General features: G+C 51.6%; 1 protein-coding gene across 1 annotated transcript in view; it reads right to left on the bottom strand.

Annotated features, from left to right (window-relative positions):
• Positions 1–15014, bottom strand: part of RAB10 (RAB10, member RAS oncogene family) — a 51767-nt gene extending 36753 nt beyond the window's left edge. Inside the window, exon 1 of the mRNA XM_074895302.1 lies at positions 14465–15014. Within this exon, the coding sequence (XP_074751403.1) occupies positions 14465–14591 (127 nt within the window). The 5' untranslated portion in view covers positions 14592–15014. The remainder of the gene's footprint in view (positions 1–14464) is intronic.
• Positions 15015–17363: the final 2349 nt, after the last annotated feature.

Raw genomic sequence — 17363 nt, 5'->3', positions numbered from 1 at the left:
ACCAACAGCAGAAGGACACGGACCTGCTCCAGCGGGGCCAGAGGAGGCCATGGAGATGCTGGGGGGGCTGGAGCCCCCCTGTGAGGACAGGCTGGGAGAGTTGGGGGGTTCAGCTGGAGGAGAGAAGGCTCCGGGGAGACCTTAGAGCAGCCCCCCAGGGCTGGAAGGGGCTGCAGGAAAGGGGGGAGGGACTTTTTACAAGGGCAGGTAGTTAGGATGAGGGGGAACAGGTTTAAACTGACAGAGGGGAGATTTAGATGAGATCCGAGGCAGAAATTGTTCCCTGTGAGGGGGTGAGGCCCTGGCACAGGCTGCCCAGAGGAGCTGTGGCTGCCCCCTCCCTGGAAGGGTTCAAGGCCAGGTTGGACGGGGCTTTGGGCAACCTGGGCTGGTGGAAGGTGGCCCTGCCCGGGGCAGGGGGTGGCACTGGAGGGGCTTTAAAGGTGCCTTCCCATCGAAACCACTCTGTGATTCAATTATTTGCAAAGATTAGTACAAACCACAACTTTCTTCTAAAGTGAAGATAATGACTCTTCCAAGGGAGGAACTAAGATATCTGAGCTTACAAACATCAGAGGTATCTGACTAGAGATCTGTAGAGAAAGGTGTCTTAAACTAAAGCCAAATCCACAAGAGCTCAGGAAGATCTGGTTTCCGAGAACCTTTCCTTGTGAGGCATCATGTCCTCCTCAGCGTTCAAAGGGAGTGACACTGGCACACACATTCATGCCTCAGCAATTCAAGCCACAATTTTGGGTGACTGACAAACACACCACTGGCGATTTAAACTGGAGTCGGCGGAGGCTGTACCAAACAGGTGTGCACCTCTGGGAAAGCAAGAGGGGAGGATCCCCTGCATGGCTACAGGCTCGGGGAGGGGTGGCTGGAGCTGTCTGGGAGAGAAGGGTCTGGGGGTTCTCACTGACAGGAGCCAGCAGCGTGCCCGGGGGCCAAGAAAGCCAACGGCCTCCTGGCTTGGATTGGAACTGGTGTGAGCAGCAGGAGCAGGGAGGTGACAGTCCCCCTGTGCTCGGCACTGGTGAGGCCACACCTGGAGGTTGTGTCCAGGTTTGGGCACCTCAATCCCAGAGAGATCTGGAGGGGCTGGAGCGAGGGCAGAGGAGGGCAACGAGGCTGGGGAAGGGCTGGAGAATCAATCCTGTGAGGAGGCAGGGCAGGAGCTGGGAGTGTTGAGTGTGAGGAGGAGGAGGCTGAGGGGAGCCCTCATCCCTCTCTGCAGCTCCTGCCAGGACATTGCAGAGAGGCTGGGGCTGGGCTCTGCTCCCAGGGGATCAGGGACAGGACAAGAGGGAACGGCTGGAAACTGCCCCAGGGGAGGCTCAGGCTGGGCAGGAGGAGAAAATGTTTCCCAGCAAGAGTGGTCCGAGAGTGGCACAGGCTGCCCAGGGAGGGGGCAGTCCCCATCCCTGGGGGGGTTTCAGGGCTGTTGGGATGAGCTGTGGGGGATGTGGGGTAGGGGAGAACTTTGTAGAGTCGGGCTGAGGGTTGAACTCGCTGATCCCGAGGGGCTTTTCCAGCCTGAGATATTCTGGGATTGTGACTCTGGGCGAGCTCTACCTGGCAGAGCTATGCCCGTGAACCCTCCCGCGTATGAAATGCTGCACAGCACGCTACGGCCACAGCAGCTGGCAGCAAGGGAAGTTCCCAGGTCAACCCGTGGGCTAAGCGTTCATGGCATGGCTTTCCTCTCAGGGGTTTGAGAGCTCACGCTCTCCATATCAGGGCCTGGGCAAAGTTCAGGAGACAACCAGGCCAAGGACCATTTCTCAATAAAATGGATGCAGGCACTAGGTTCTGGTTCCAATGGTTCAGAATCCAGCACTTTTAACTAAGCATCAATTCAGTAGATATGTTTGAAGCACCACTGCCATCAGTTTTGGGTGCCAATCCCACCAAGCAGACTAAAACTGAGATCCCAGACAAAGATGAAGGTACAGAAAGTTTCACTTTGGTGCAAGTAACATACCACAGGGACAGAAACCATTTCTCATGCCGGAATCAGTTATAAAGCCTTCTCATCCTCTCCTCCCCAGCTGCCTTCACCTCATTTCTAGGCATTAATGCAACGTTTGTTGATGTCTAAGTGTATGGTTTAGCCCTCAGTATAGCCTGCTGCCCAGAGGGATCCGAGGTGGCCGCGGAGAGCAAGCAGATCAACCCAGGAGGGTCCCACAGGATCTCTCTTTACTTAACCATATCCCTTTCAGGGAAGGCGTTTCACAAGTCACATAAAAGTACAGCTTAAATCTACATGAAAAAAAAAAAATCTCCACTCAAAGAAAACTAAGGCTTCCTGTTGACACCACCTACACCGCCGCTTAGGTCTCCGAGACCACGCACAGTTTCGGCACAAGCAGTTACTTCTTCCAGAAAAAAGAAACTTTATAATTTTGTTATTCTGGCAGCTAAACCTTACACAAGGCTCCCACAAACAAAACAAAAGAAAATGAACAAAGGAACTATTTTAGTGATGTTTTATGCATACCAAGAGACAAAAGAGACAATAAGGTTTTTATTCATAAGGTAGCAAAGGGAGGGAAAAAAAAAAAAAAGGGAAAGGAAACTCTAGCAAGAAACAGTACTTACTGCAGAGTTGTTCCCTTATCAGCTGCAGCAATAAACTCTGCTTAGTGTCAGTTAATTCCAGGTTTGAGGGCTGATTTAACTCTGCCGTTGTATCCTTCATTTTCTAATATACTCAATAAACTTCTGGTGCAGGTAGCAGAGTTCTGCCAGCCACCTCTACCAGCCCTTATTTTTAGAGAGGGTGTCACACGCAGCAGCTGTATCCCCTGTGAATCCCTCTGCCAGCAAAACCCATCGGATCCCACACCTCACGGCAGGGAAAGGTCTCGACTCCAGAAAGCCAACAGTCCACACACAAAATCACAACTCACTGGGAACTCTACTCTAAACCACCAGGGATAAAGATTAAGCATGTTCAAGTTCAATTACAGCCAATGAAATCAGTTTTTATGCATGTCTTTGCCTACTTACGCCGTATTTATTCGCAAGAAAATAAATACAGTATGTGAATCTGCTTTCAGATAAACTGCTTCTATTTATGAAACAGAAAATTTGTCACTACTTTCTGCAATTTTGTCCTCAAATTACATAAAAATGAAATTCAAGTTAACACCCTGACTAATTTATACTCAGCAGACTGACAAAACAGATAAAACATAAACCAAGGGATTGAGATTGATGCAGGAAAAGCATTACCTTTACCCAAGAGGCAGGTACTGTGTCCTGGAGGTCATGAAAAGATTCAGCTAGTCAACCTGTTATAAAGTGAAGCTCCAGAAGCTCTCTGCCTTCCCAGCTTCATAACGGTCATGTCCTGCAGCACAGAAACTCACATTGCTTACTTCTTGTTTCAGTAATTAAAACTCTTTACTGCTGGAACTACTGAAGAAAGGAAGGAGAGACCATCACGCCATCACTTACCTTTTCAGACAAGACAACTTGCTGGAGCATACACCCTCAGCTGAACCCGCTGACCTACATTTCATTAGTTTCAGCCATGCTGAAAAACACAAAACACACTCAAACCCCCTCGCAGGTACTACACAGGGATTGCAAACTTTGAACAGCAAAACTGAGGAGTCAAAGAGTCTCCAATTGCTTCCAAACAGATTCGGGAATTTGTTTGCGTGATGCAGTTGCTGTCAATATTTGAGAAACAAAAGCTTGTGATGCTTCCAACGCTTCACGCTGTGTCTGAAGTTTCTTAGTGCAGTTTTATGAGGGCTAGGTCGTTAGTGCACTTGGACTTTGTTTTCTCTGGTGAAACAGTCTACCAGCTGCCTGCTCCAACCCACCGAAAAGAGCACATGAGCTTGTAAGTGACTACTTATTGCTGGAAAACCAGGCTTCTTCCAGTACAAACAGAAAATACCGCCACTATTTATGAAAGCATCCTAAGTCAAGCTACCCAGACTGCGCCACGGCAGCAGGTTTTGCCACTGCGGGCGTTAGACGGGCACTGACATTACCACAGCACCGAGCACTGCAGCCTAAGGTGCCACCTGAGCAGCATTCCCCCTTGTAAGAGGGCTGGAGATAAGGTGTGACCCAGCCCTGCCCGAGCAAAGTTTTCAGTACAGAACTGCTTGTTACAGACACACTGATTATTTCCTACACGGACCCCGAAGAACAGCGCTGTGTCTCGCGTTACAAACAGTACGTTCAGCTTCAAAGCTCCCTTGCTTGTGGTACATTAGTACAATTTAATATGTATTTAAGGGGCACCCTCATGAGGTGATTTAGGATGTTTTCAGTTACTGAGTATCAACTTATAACTCCAACACCTAAGTTTCAGAAAAAGCATTAATTTATTAACCCTTCAGTATCAAGAAACACAAGAGTTATGCACAGCAGCAGGTACTTATCTCCAGTTTACTGCAAGGTCTAGGAATCTGTCAGACCATTTCCACACCCTGAGCTGTACGGCACAGCGTGACCGTGACAGTTCCTCCAACTCCCTGCCCTTGGAAGCCATCAAATATTGTAACATCAGATATGTCTACCCAACCTCTAAGTTCTCCAGCGAGTGAGAATATGAATGGCAGTGCTGTCAAGCTAATTAGCAGGGATAAAAGCTTCAAGGAAAAATAAAAATAAAGGCCTAGTGCTACAATATTGCCCAGAAACATCGCATTTACCAGCAAGTTCTATCACCTTGTTTAGCTATTGCCAATACCGCAACACTCAAACTGAACTCATCAAAAAGAGCCTGAGAAACAAGTATTACGTACCTCTGACAGGGTGGGAAAAACTGGAAGAATGTCACACGACACACCTAGAATCAGAAGTTATTGCTACCCCAAAACACTGGCCTCTCCCGAGGCAACACTGGAGGCTGTAAGACTCGTTTGGATGCTTTAGTTTGCTGTACGCTGCAACGAGGTCAGCTACACCTCACCTGCCAGGAGAAAAAAGCCTCCAGCCAGCACCTCGCCGACTCTCAGCTCCGGCGAGCAGGCGCCGTGCCTCTGGACCAGGGGAACAGGTGCTCGCTCGCAAGGCCACCACGGAGACTCCTGGTTTCCATCCTCACAGAATAACCCCCCCGACCTTTGCACTGAAGGGAGCCAGGAGTGGTCGTGCAGGCAGCCTCTAAGGACCGGCTCCAGCTCCCTCCATCCCACACCCATCCTGCACTAAAGCGCCTGACTATGATATTGAAAGGGGCTATGCTAGAAAATGACATCAGGATTGACACAGGAAGAACTGAGGTTAAAGAAGAGCTTTACCAATAGCTGGACCAGCAGCACCGTAAGTTACGGAGTGAGAAACCACAATGCTGACAGCAACTCTGACTGCAGAGGTGCCTGCTCGGAGTTTGGCAGCAGTGCTGAAGCTCCTGCAAAAGCAAGAGGAGGAGCACCTGAACTTGCTCTGAGCAAGACATCACCAGCCTTCTTCATCAGCTGTTTCTTCTTCCTCTCAGGAAACTACTCGGAAGCTCTTTGCAAAGCTGGTGGCCATTATCCAATGCTCTGAAGATCAAGAGGAGACTCCCAGCAGGAATCTCTCCAGCCTGTTGTGCTCTGATGGGATCCAACAGCAGCTCTGACACACACTGGGAATTCAAACCCCAAACCCTGGTCCTGTCCTGGCGCCCAGGACCAAGAGCAAGACTAAGGCAGGCTGTGGGGCACAGAGCTTGTGCTTCGAACGCCCCACAGCAGGGCTGCGTCCACTCGGGTTGCCCGGGCTCTCTTCTAGAACTATTTTCATTACCCGAAGGACAGCAATCCCTTCACCTCTCTGCACTGCTGTTCAGCCACAGACCACCTTCATCACAATTTCCTCCCCCAACACCCTGGTTGAGTTCTCCCTGTTGTGACTTGCGGCTGGGTCAAGGCCTCGAGCATGCAGGGACACGCGGCACGTGGCCACCACAGCTGAGCCGATGGCAGGTGGAGTTTCTGAACCCCCTTCCATGCAAACCAGCATTTCTGTTCACCAGTCCTGCTCGCTGAAGTCACAAAGAGAAGCACCAGACTTCCCAGAGAACTCACATTTCTGGTCCGTGCTGTCCCAGACACACCAACATTAAGTACAAAATCCAAAGAACCAGCCAGCAGCGATCTTTGTTTTTGTCAGACACTTGAGTAGCTAAAAAAAAATAAATTAAAAATTTTGTTGTTTACTGGCAAGATCAAAAAGTTACGTTGAGATGAAAGCATTTCACAGGATGCTTAATGAAACAGAAGTGTTGGTGGGATGCATTTAACCAGCAATTAGACAGCTATATTTAAGCTACACATCCAAGCTTCCTCTAAAGTGACGGAGAGGCACGTGTACGTACTGCCACGTGCAGATGGATGGAGTTCCTTATTTTCCTCCACCCCACTTACAGCAGGTGCCTAGACAGCTAGTCCTTGCTGATAGTTCAGCTTTTAACGAGCTAGTTATGGTAGAGGAATCCCACTTCGGAGAAGGAAAAGAAGAGGGTAAGACACAGGCTGCAGCAAGCCTTGGAAGGTGTGAAAATTAAGTTTGCTGCCTAAGGAACCGGACACCTCTAGATACTGCTACCAACCTTTTCAACTTCTTTTCATTATCGAAGCTTGGACATTTACTGTAGATCTGCAACAGGTAAGATAGTTTAAGAAGTACAATCAAGTTAGTTACCTGCAGGGAAGCCAGCTGCCAGTGAGATCTGGTGGCAAGGAAGAACAGGAGAGATGACACTTGGCACATGAGTACGTCAGACCTCAATAGGTTAATTCACACGTCCAGATGCCTGAAGTTAGTAACTGAACATCTGAAGTAAAAGATAAAATCACCTTTACTCTATAAGACTGAAATGCTGGTGAGGCCAAGGGAAGACAGAATTATCTGAGAGAAGAATAACTTTTTATTCAGGACCCAGTGCACGCTGTTCAGTGACTGCTGCCATGGAAGAGGTTTCATCTCATCAGCCACAAATGAGACAACTTGACAAGCCCAGCTTTAACGAACCTTCTGACAGCCTCATAAATCAAAGAGCAGACAAGGAAGAGGTACTGTACCCTGACCTAAAATGAGTAAACACCTGAAGTTCTCACACTCCTACCCATCTTCATCTTTTAAGAGTTCTGAAGCTCAGATCTCAGGCCAAGACAGCCTCCCACTGAGGACGATATTGATCACAGCCCCGTTGAACTGCAGTACGAAAGGAACTGCCAGTACACAAAGCAGCAGCTCCACCAGGCCCACGTTATGGGGAAGAGACTGTTTCCAGAGCTTCCCCCAACCCAACAACTGCTTCAGCGTATCTGCTGTCTGTTGGGCTAATCCTTAGTCTGAAGATGAAAGAACACCAGTTTGAAAAGCATCCTTGAGAAAAAAGCTCTTCTGGTATGGATGTGAGTCTATATATTCCACACCTAATGGCAACCAGTCCCCTCTCAGGATGATTTAAGTCAGGTTTTGGAAATGCAAGGCACAGACAGGGATTTCTCCAGGTTACGCAGTATAAAAGAGTCACAATCTCAGGAGGAAAGAAAAGCCTTGAGTTGTTTTAGCTACAGAAAAGAACGAAAACATGCAGAGACTTCTAGTTAAACCCACACAAGACTTCTAGTTAAACCCACGCAGAAAAGAAAAACCCACACAGTTAAGTTGTGCCGAAACACTAAACATTCAAGAAGACTTGCAGCAGCAGCTCTGGCCTCTTTCCTGTTTCCCCAGGGCCAGACAGAGAATTCCCACAGCACCGGGAATTTGACAAGCTCGTTTTTCACGAAGCCTTTCCAAGGTACCTTGCTCCTTCACAGGGGTTACACAAAACCAGCACGGGCCGAAACCCTTCTCCACGTGGCATCAGGTGGTCACGTAGCCAAACGGGCGCTGGCTGCCACCGTCAGAAGAATCCAGGCAACCTGCTCTCATCCAACACCTTTCCCGGGCATTTCTCAACCGCAGGCAGGATGAAGTTTGCTGGCAGGAGCAGCCCGCTCCCAGCCACCATCCTTCCCGGCGATTCTCCAGCTCTTCCTGCGCTGACAAGCAAGAACACGCTGCCCTTCCACAGCTCCAGAAAGGAGAAGCGCAAGGACAAGCTGTTGCCACCCCAAGGGTGGAAGCAGCCCACACCCTGCTCCCGCCGGCGGCCAGGAGCAGGCACAGCGAGAGCGACCTGCCAAGGCAAAACCCCCCCCCACGCGGCACCGCTGGGCAGCAGCGGCCGCTTGGCATGACCCAAAAAACCAAACCCTTCAAGTCAGGATTGGGTTTTTTTCTATGCCCTGATGAAGTATTTATCAATAGACTGTCAAGCGATTCTCTAATTAAATATCAATATTAACTTTAAGGGTAGAAGCGATTACGTGCTTTCTCAGGATAAGAAGGGGAGTGACAGATTTTCTTTCAAGAGAGGTAAATCACGAAGTCAAGAAAAAAATCACTTCTCCACGCCCCCCAGTTGTGCTTATCACTCAACAAAGCACTAAAAAATAGTCCTTGGTATCTTAAAATGAAGGCTGTACCGCTGCTCAGCAGTTCCCGAGCAAGCTTTCTACCACCATCAACAGGCGCTTCAGCTCTAAAATTCAAGAGCAGACCACGGGTTTAGGGACAGCCTGTCCCAAGGGACCGGCCCACACGCCGAATCCAAAACATGCTTTACCCTAAAAAAAAAAAAAGAAACTTAGTGACTTCATCCCTCTTTAGCTTTGCCACTTACTATTGCAGCACCAGTTCAGCCTCCTCCTGGACACAGGTCCGGCTTCACTGGAGCTGCCAACCTCCCCACGCTCCTTCCCATTTGTCTCCAGGTCTTCTGATCATAGGCAGCGCGTTTAGGGAACAGCTGCCTCTTGGCTTCAGTTGAACATAAATAGCACGTCAGCGCAAGGGCAAACAGAAAAAGGAGCAGTGGGGCTCCGTGCCCTGCGCTGCCACCGCACAGGTATGTGCCTGAGGAAGGAGTTCCACAGCCTTCTCACCCTTTACCAACTGGTTTTGCCCCCAGGCAGGGACAGCAGCAGCGCAGGGAGAGGAGCAAGCCCAGTTTAGGGTTTGGTTCACACTGGGGGCAGGGAGGAGGGATCACTACACACTTGGCGTCGCTGCCAAGCGCTTTGTGTTGTGGAACTGCAATCCTAAAAGTGAATTTTCAGTACGAGTGCCACCTATCCCAGTGTTTCCATGTCCCCAGATGCCCTATGCACTCTGCCAGTCCAGATTTATACAGTAACTTAAGAAGCCAGATCAGGGAACTGATGCAGCTCGGTTGAAAAAAAATAGCTATGTTTAAAAAAAACTTTCCAGCCAGCTCAGTTCCTCAGCTCTTCACCATACAGCCCTCACACACTTATCAGCGCTGCGAGGCATGCACAAGCAAAACTGCTGCGAGATTAACAAATACCAAACCACCCTCGATCATACCGTAAGCCCAATTCGCTCTGGAACCCTCTCCTGGGTGTCCCAGCAGACAGAGGTGAGGAGAACCACTCTCTCCAGGCCAAAAAACACTCGTTCCACCTCCGGCAACCAAGAGCTGAGGGGATTCCCAAGCTCGAGGCCGCAGCCACAGCGGCACATCCAACAGCCCACCAATGGATCCCCTTCAATGTTCTACTTTCACCCTGAACCCATGTACATTTTCCCTTCCAAAACTTCCCATGACAGCAAGTTTTACACATCAATCACCTCTATGTAGAAACGTTTTTTGCACCTCTTGCTGCCTGATGATTTCCAGCATGGAAACGACTGCACAGGACTTGGGGTGAGGTTTTTTCTGTTGGGGCACTGGTTTGGTTTTGGGTTTTTTTTCTAATTCACCTGCTCTGTGCCAGGAGTCAAATACGGACTGAACCCACAGCCCGGGCACAACATAAACAAAAAGTCGTTTGCTGCTCCTACAAGCTGACAAAGTATAGATTTGAGACAAAAAAGGAATATACACAAAAAGCAAACCAGTACTTTCAACTGCTGTAGTAATACTCTTTTTTTTGACCCCAGAAACCACTTGGTTTTCCAACTTCATTGCACCCACCGTACAGTTAAAAAGCATCTTCACAATTCAAAACATAATTTTCACTTAGTTTTGTTTTCCCCCAAGTGACCAAGTTTCTCCCCATTCTCTACCTGGGACTCCTTCCTTCCCGATATTAATATAGCACAAGCACAGGCAAACAAATCCTCACAAGACACAGGAAGAAACTTACTATATTTACTATTTTTTGATATCTGAGGACTTATTTTAAAAGCATGTCACTGCTTTAATGTATCAATATGGAACGATTCCAAAAGAAGTGCTTAGCAACTCAAAGACACTTCTAATAAAGGGAAATTAAAAAAAAAAAAACCACAGAGAAAAAAAGGATTTAATCAGAAAGTAGTTCTCAGGTACCTCCGCATTTAAAACAAGTTTTGCACACTCCTAGTACAGCTTTGGCATCGAGACCTTGCTGTGTTCAGAATAAAATGTGGGGTGATCAAACCTCAAAAAAAACCCAACATACTGCTTTTTCTCCCTCTCTCTGGGTTCAGAGAGTTACAGTCAACACGAGTAAAGACCAGGAATACTGAACACAAGTGCATCTTCAGGATGGGTTCAGAGCCATGAGAGCTTTACCCAAACCAGCAGCGTGTAGAGGGAATCTCACCGTGATTACAACACTTTGTTGAGCACGTTACTCAAGGTAGTCAGATTCCACGGGAAAACCTTTTTTGTGACTCACCTTCATTTGCATTTTTACTTAGTCAAACAATAGCAATTATATGCTTGAGTTCAGTTTTGACATTCAAATCCTGAGACAGACACAGCCCTGCAAGAGCAGCCCTCTCTACCTGCCTGTGCCCAGGCAAAGGCCGACCCCGAGCAGCTTCACGGCGCGAGCCCGCAGAGCTCGGACACATCATCTGCTGAGGGTTCACTTCAAGCTGTCACCAACCTGCCAGGCTGCATGCCCATACAAACATTACTAAAGAAAATTTAAGATCTCAAGTATACGTTGACTGAAACGTACTTACACGAACGTTTTTAATACTAAAAATACAGAAAATCTGCTGGCAGCACGAGTGGCAGCAGATTTACTAAGATTAGTAGTGTTTGGGGAAAGGGAAGACCAGGCAGCAGTCTAAGAGAAGCCTCCAGTACTCAGTGCTTAGCAGCACCAGGGAGCAACACCACTGCCCAGAGGAACAGCTACCACCGACAGACCTGGCCCAACCGCTGAGCATCCGTAGAGCACAACTGAAAAGTCACCCCCACGATCTCTCAAAAAAAGATACCATAAAAAGGATTTCTGCACCAGAGCATTACTGAAGAGTTATTGAAATTAAAAACCATTTGCGATAGATTAAGTCTTCTACAATTTATTCCCTTTCTACCTGAAAACAGCAACATAACATGTGAGGACAAGGCCCCTGCTCTCTCCAGGGAGGTTACGATGACTTAGGGATTCTTGCAGAAGTGCCATCTGGATTATTTATAGCACCTCTAGACAGGGTAATGAAATCATTCACACATGCACCTCATCACATCCAAAGGCTTAACTGCTGTTTTCGCAGGAAATATTAGATTGGAGTGATTAAAAGTCAAATGTTAAAGAGAGTACACTGAATTGCACATATAGTAAATTATACCCAAACTGCCATCACAGATCGTGCTTAATCAGTCCTTAAAACGTGTAAAGATGGAAGTGAATCTAAGTCACCAGTGTGAAGTGGAAATGTATTATTATACCTTCACTTACATATGCAAATAAGCTTTTGCTTTTATAGAATTAAAACGCTTCCCCCCACTCTTCTTCTTTTATATACACTGGCTAGTTTCAATATTCTCCAAAACCCATCTTTCCCAGTACAGATTAGACAGACTGGACCAGTCCCTGCTCACAGCCACCAGTACCGCTGTATATTTTACATACTCGACTATCTCAGGCTCTTGGTGGAGCTCAGTATAAACACAAAAGCATGAATCAGAGCTAACAAGCTACCAGGTATTACATTTTTAAACATAGAGATTCAGCCAATAAGCCAATCACCTCCAACGTCATCTACTTGTGTACACAAGTACTTTGGAAATTGTATTTCCTTGTTGCTACAGGTCAAAGACTCCGCCTGAAGTTTTTCCTGAAACTCTCCTCTTCAGGCTGCAAAACCAGCCCAAGTGGTGCAGCTAATGCGGGGGGATTTATCACAGCAAGTACCACTGGGCAAAGCACCTTTCCTGGATTGTCACCGCCGCAGCAGAGGAAAACCTGAGAAAGTCTAAAAACTGTAGTCGCTGGTGGTAATCGGAGATAACATGTTTTTAGACGGATCGCTCAATCCACTTTGCTGTAATTAGGTGGAGAACAACTAAGCAGACAGGTGTTTTGACCCAGTTCAAGATTTTTTCCCCTTGTGGATGGGCTGCTTTTTAAAAGGTGCTAACGTAGTCTCCCTTTCAACTGACACTGCCTGCACAGGACGCTGTCCCACCAGGCTTCCCCCTTAACCAATTACTGAAGAGCTAAGGAAACAACACATTTAAGCCATCTTTGGGCAGTAAAGCACCCGGAATTCAGCACCATACAGAAAAATCTGTTTGTACCCCAAAAATCTGCTGAACTCCCCCATGAAGACGCAAGTCTGACCCACTCTGACATGCCAACCAGTCATCAAGCAGCGTTCACAGCTACCATGCCTGGGTGTTTAGTCCAGAATTTAGGAAATAAAACTTGTTTTCCTTCCGGTGTACCTGCACTACAAACAGTTTATGTACTCCAGCAATAAATACCTACTGGTCTAAATTTCTGACTGTGAAGAAACACTTCCAAACTCTGCACATGCACACGTGCTACTAAACCTGATGAGACTGCCTGAACACTCAGAATTGCAGAGTTTGATTCAGAACTAACGCTAATTACTAAATTAATAACTATTAATCATCACTAAAAGCACAAGCTCTCCAGAGCAAGAGCCACCACATACCCGCTGACCTCTTAACTAAGACGTTGACTATTTTTAACTTTGAGAATTGAAATAAACCTTCCCAGCAAACTCAGAAAGCAACAAGCGCCATGTGATCCAGGCGAGAATTTGCCAAGCAGCGCAGAATTACACTAAGGCCACAGCAGCAAAATAAATACAGTCAAGGTACACGATGTTAAGAAACAAGATAAAGTGACTGTCTCACACACCCCCCCCCCCAAAACAATTAAGCAAAAGCCCGAGTTGAGGCCCAAAGAGCTTTTAGGCAACAACTGTGCCTTGACACTTAGCTGTCCCCCAAATATACTTTTCCAATGACCCAAGGTTTGCTTAAGGGTGTCTTTTTACATCTTGTAGCCCGAGCTGCAATTTTTAGGGTGACGTTTCGACACTGATGAGGAAGTACACAGCAGCATCCTTACATCTAGCACTAAGATTTACACTGATACTCCATGTTGTCCCACCCTCGGTGAACAGCTGCACAGACAAACGTTCAAGGGATTTATGTCAAGCTCAAAAAGCCAGATCCAATACAAACCCCTCCAAAAAAAATATTTTTTTTTTTCCAGATGTGTGGTAGGTATCTGCACACATTACAAGGGCAGGTACTGCAAGACAGAATGGAGGCATGAATTCTCTTAAATTGCCAGAGTCGGTCACCAAGAGGGTGAGAAGCTGCTGACCTGAACTCTTCATCTGCAAAACAAGACGGTATTCAGGAGAAGACAAACAAAACTCCCTGATAAACCTAGGGAGAAAGGACATTAGGTACACGGCCCGTCTCACAGCACGGATTACACGGAAAGGGGAAAGCCTGGAAAAATACACAGCCCTCCTTCACGATGTCAAAGAAACTACCTCAGTCAGGAGCTGCACGCCGCATCAGCTTTGCCAGAAGCCCGGCGGCTCGCTCACAAACGAGGGAAGGACAGCTTTGTTGGGTGAGAAAACAGACCCCACCCACAAGTGGAATCATTTCTGCTAAGCCACATCAATAGCGGTGAAGAGACCGCGCAGGGATGGCAACCCCACCGCCCTCCTGCGTGCGGGGGGCTGCAGATGAGGCGCTGAGGGAAGGAGCCAGGTGGGCTCTGGCTGTTCGCTGGCGGAGAGGGTGGGGGACACGCTCCCAACGCTGCCCCCAAGGGAGGGGAGGAGAGGGTCGCTCAGGGTCACCGACAGGCGATAAAACTGCTGCGGTCAACTGCGGAGAGAAACCAAATCATCCCTCCCTGCAGCAGGGGCGAAGCCGGTGTCGGGTGTGACCAAGGCGGCCGGCTCGCCGAGGATTTCACATCGACAGCGAGAGCAGAGAAGAGAAAGGGTGGGGACAGCGGGTCCCTGGGGACCCCCCGCCTGACAGAAGAGAAGAAAACATGCCCGAAAGCTGCGAGGCAAGGCGGAGAGCAGGGCCGCGGCCCCCCGGGAGGGCTGCAGGAACCCCCCACAGCGGGAACGGGGCGGCGGGGGAGGCCCGGCCGAGGGGGCGCGGAGCCCCGGGGGAGCGGGGTGGGGAGGCACTGACCGATGGTGGAGATGAAGGTGGTGTTGAAGGCATCGTCGGAGAAGCGGAAGAGCACGCAGGTCTTGCCGACCCCCGAGTCCCCGATGAGGAGCAGCTTGAAGAGCAGGTCGTAGGTTTTCTTCGCCATGGGGAGGCGCGGCGGCCACCGCCGCCCGCTCCGGCCCCCTGCTCGCCCCCCCCGCCGCCGCCCTGGTTTACCGGGCGCTCCCGCCGCGGGTCCGCCCGCCCACCCCGGCCGGCAGCACCGGCCGCACCGCTCTGGAGGGCGGCGGCTAAAGAGGAGGAGGAGGAGGAGGAGGGGGCCCACAAAATGGCTTCCTGTCGCGGGGCGGCCCCGGCTCCTGGCGCGCTTCTCGGCGCCGCCAAGGGCCCGCTGCTCCTCACAGGGAGGCGGCGGCGGCGCCCGCCCTCATAACCCCTCGGCTCGGCTCGGCCCGGCCCGGTTCCCCCGGGCGGCGGCGGCGGCGACCGCGGCGGCTCCTCACAGGCGCTGCCGAGGCTGCGCGCGCCGCTCGGTAACCGCGCAGGCCTGCGGGGAGGGGGCGCGCACGGCCTGACGTCAGCACGCAGGGCCTGACGTCAGCGCGCACGAGGCGCACGCACCCGCCGCGGAAGAGGGCGGGGCGGCGCGCGCGGCCCGCCGTGGTGACGACAGCCGCGGCCGCGCGCCGGGAGCGGAGCCTGAAGGGGCGGGGAGGGGAGGGGGCGTGGCCACGCCGTCCCACCCTCGCCCCGGCCGGCCGGCCGCCGGCGGAAGTCCCGCCTCGCTGCCTGTTCTCATTGGGTACGCTCGCCTGTCAGTCTCGCCTCCACCCCGCCCTCTCGGGTGGTGTCACGGCGGGGCGGGAGGCGCCCCGCAGCGGCCCGTCCCCTCAGCCCGCCCCGGGCCCCGCGGCCCCTCCGGGCCCTGCCGCCCCCGCGGGGCCCGCCGCCGCAGGCCCGGGAGCCGCCAGCTCCGGCCCGGCCTCCCCGGGCCGCCTGCGGGCCCGTCACGCAGGGCCTGGGCCCGGCCCCGCCGCCCCACAGCGGCCACCGAGAGCCGGCCTGAGCCCGGCGCCGGCTGCGGACCGAGGCCCAGCGGGACACCCCGGGCCAGAAACGGGGAGAAAAACCAGAGGAGCGTTCGGGCTGGAAGCGGGGCGCTGGAGGACACGGGCAGCGCGGGGAGCCCACGTCCCTGCTGCGCCCGGCGTGTTCGCGGGGGACCCTGCGGCTACCTGAGCGCCCAGGGCGTTAGTCACGGCTCCTGCTCGGATGGGAGAGCGACCCCCCCCTGCGGTGAGAGCCAAGCCGCAGGGTCACCGCCGGAGTGCCCCATCCCGGGGGCCGCGGGACACCCCGCTGCTCCAGCGTGGGCAGGAGCGGCCCTTGGCGAGCAGGCGAGCGGCTCGCTCGCCTCCGCCACCCGGCCGTCCCGCGGTGCCATCCCGCGCGCCGCCGGCTGCACCTCCCGTACATCGCTAAACACCTGCGAACCGTCAGTTCCCGGGGCTCGCAGGGTGAGTTACCTCCACAGGTTTCATACGAGTCGCCCCCCTCCCACCTCGCCCCTCCCAAAGCGCCTTAGCACGTCTCTGAAGACAGACGCTGGGGTGGTTTTCCCTTTGTATTTTGATTTCTCAGCCTCGCCGGCTCCTGCTTCCCCCGCCGTGCGTGGGGTAAAAAGCCTCTGGCCCAAGGAAACCTTCAGCTCTCGCAGCGGGCTCTCTCCAGGAGCTGACACAGCAGATGAGGCAGGAGTTTGCAGCTTCACAAAGAAGGTTTATTTTTAGCGCTTGGCTAGATCAGTTTAAGGGCACCGTATGAAACGCTTCCTGTCTCCGGCTGAGCAGAGAAAGAGGAAAACCGCCTGTATTCATGGCGAGCCTGGCAGCGAGGGCACTGCCACAGCTACTGACAGGGGACCCAGGCAGCTTCCAGCACCCCCCAAGGGTTTATCGGCACAAGCCCATCGGTAGATGTTTGCGCTGTTTACAACAACCTTTTGTCCTAGAAAGTTTTTTCATGGACTTCAAAAGAACTTTATCTTTTAGGATCCTAGAGAGGAAGCAATACAAAATCTCACACATCCCACTGCAAACAAGACAAAGTGTTTTCTGTCTGATGTCTGAGACTGGCCCTGATGCTAAATGTCACCCCCCGAGGGAACTGATCCTGCAGGAGACACCCCACCAAGGACAAGCACACCCTTGCTTTTGGTTGCTTGTTGAGTCCTGGTCAGGAGACCATCACCGTGACGCGGGTAGCTTTGGGGGTGTCCAGTGCAAGGTTCTCACAGCTCTCCCCACCACGTCCTCCCAAAGCCGCTCCTCTGACCTGATCTCAGGGGACACTGATCCGAGGGGACGAGGGGTCATGACCAAATCAGGAGGAACAGGGTGGAAGGGCAGAGCCAGCAGGACCCAGCCGCCTCTTCTGGCTGTCAGGAACAGCTGAGCAGCAGCGGGAGGGGGGGGGGTTGCAACACCACGCACCCTCCAGCCTCACCGTGGGGAACGGAAAAGTGAATCACCAAGTTGTGCAACAGTCCTGAAGTTTGGGGAGGTTTGCTCGAGGAGAGCAGCGCGGCGCTGGTTACTCCAGTCCTCTGACAAAGCGAGGCCCAGCCCCTGGGGTGCACAGGGATGGAAGGGATCTTTGTCACCCAGGAGGCAGCAGCCATGAACAAGCAGCTTTGTTTTCTCCAGCTCCTCCCCCAGGCAAGGACAGGGCCTGTGTGGCTCGGCCATGGGCCCAGGTGGGGCCAGCTGAGGAGGTTTTGGCCCCACTGTTTCTGGTTCCTCACCTCGAGGGGTGAGCTCCCTGGAACGCTCCAGCACAGACCCTCGGTCACCTCCAGCTCCCTCCACATCAGGAACAGCTGGAACCCAAGATTTGTGTGAGGACAAGAGCCCCAGGT

This window comes from Athene noctua, chromosome 1 (assembly GCF_965140245.1).
Source record: "Athene noctua chromosome 1, bAthNoc1.hap1.1, whole genome shotgun sequence".
NCBI lineage: Eukaryota > Metazoa > Chordata > Aves > Strigiformes > Strigidae > Athene > Athene noctua.
This window is presented reverse-complemented; position numbering and strand designations above follow the sequence as displayed.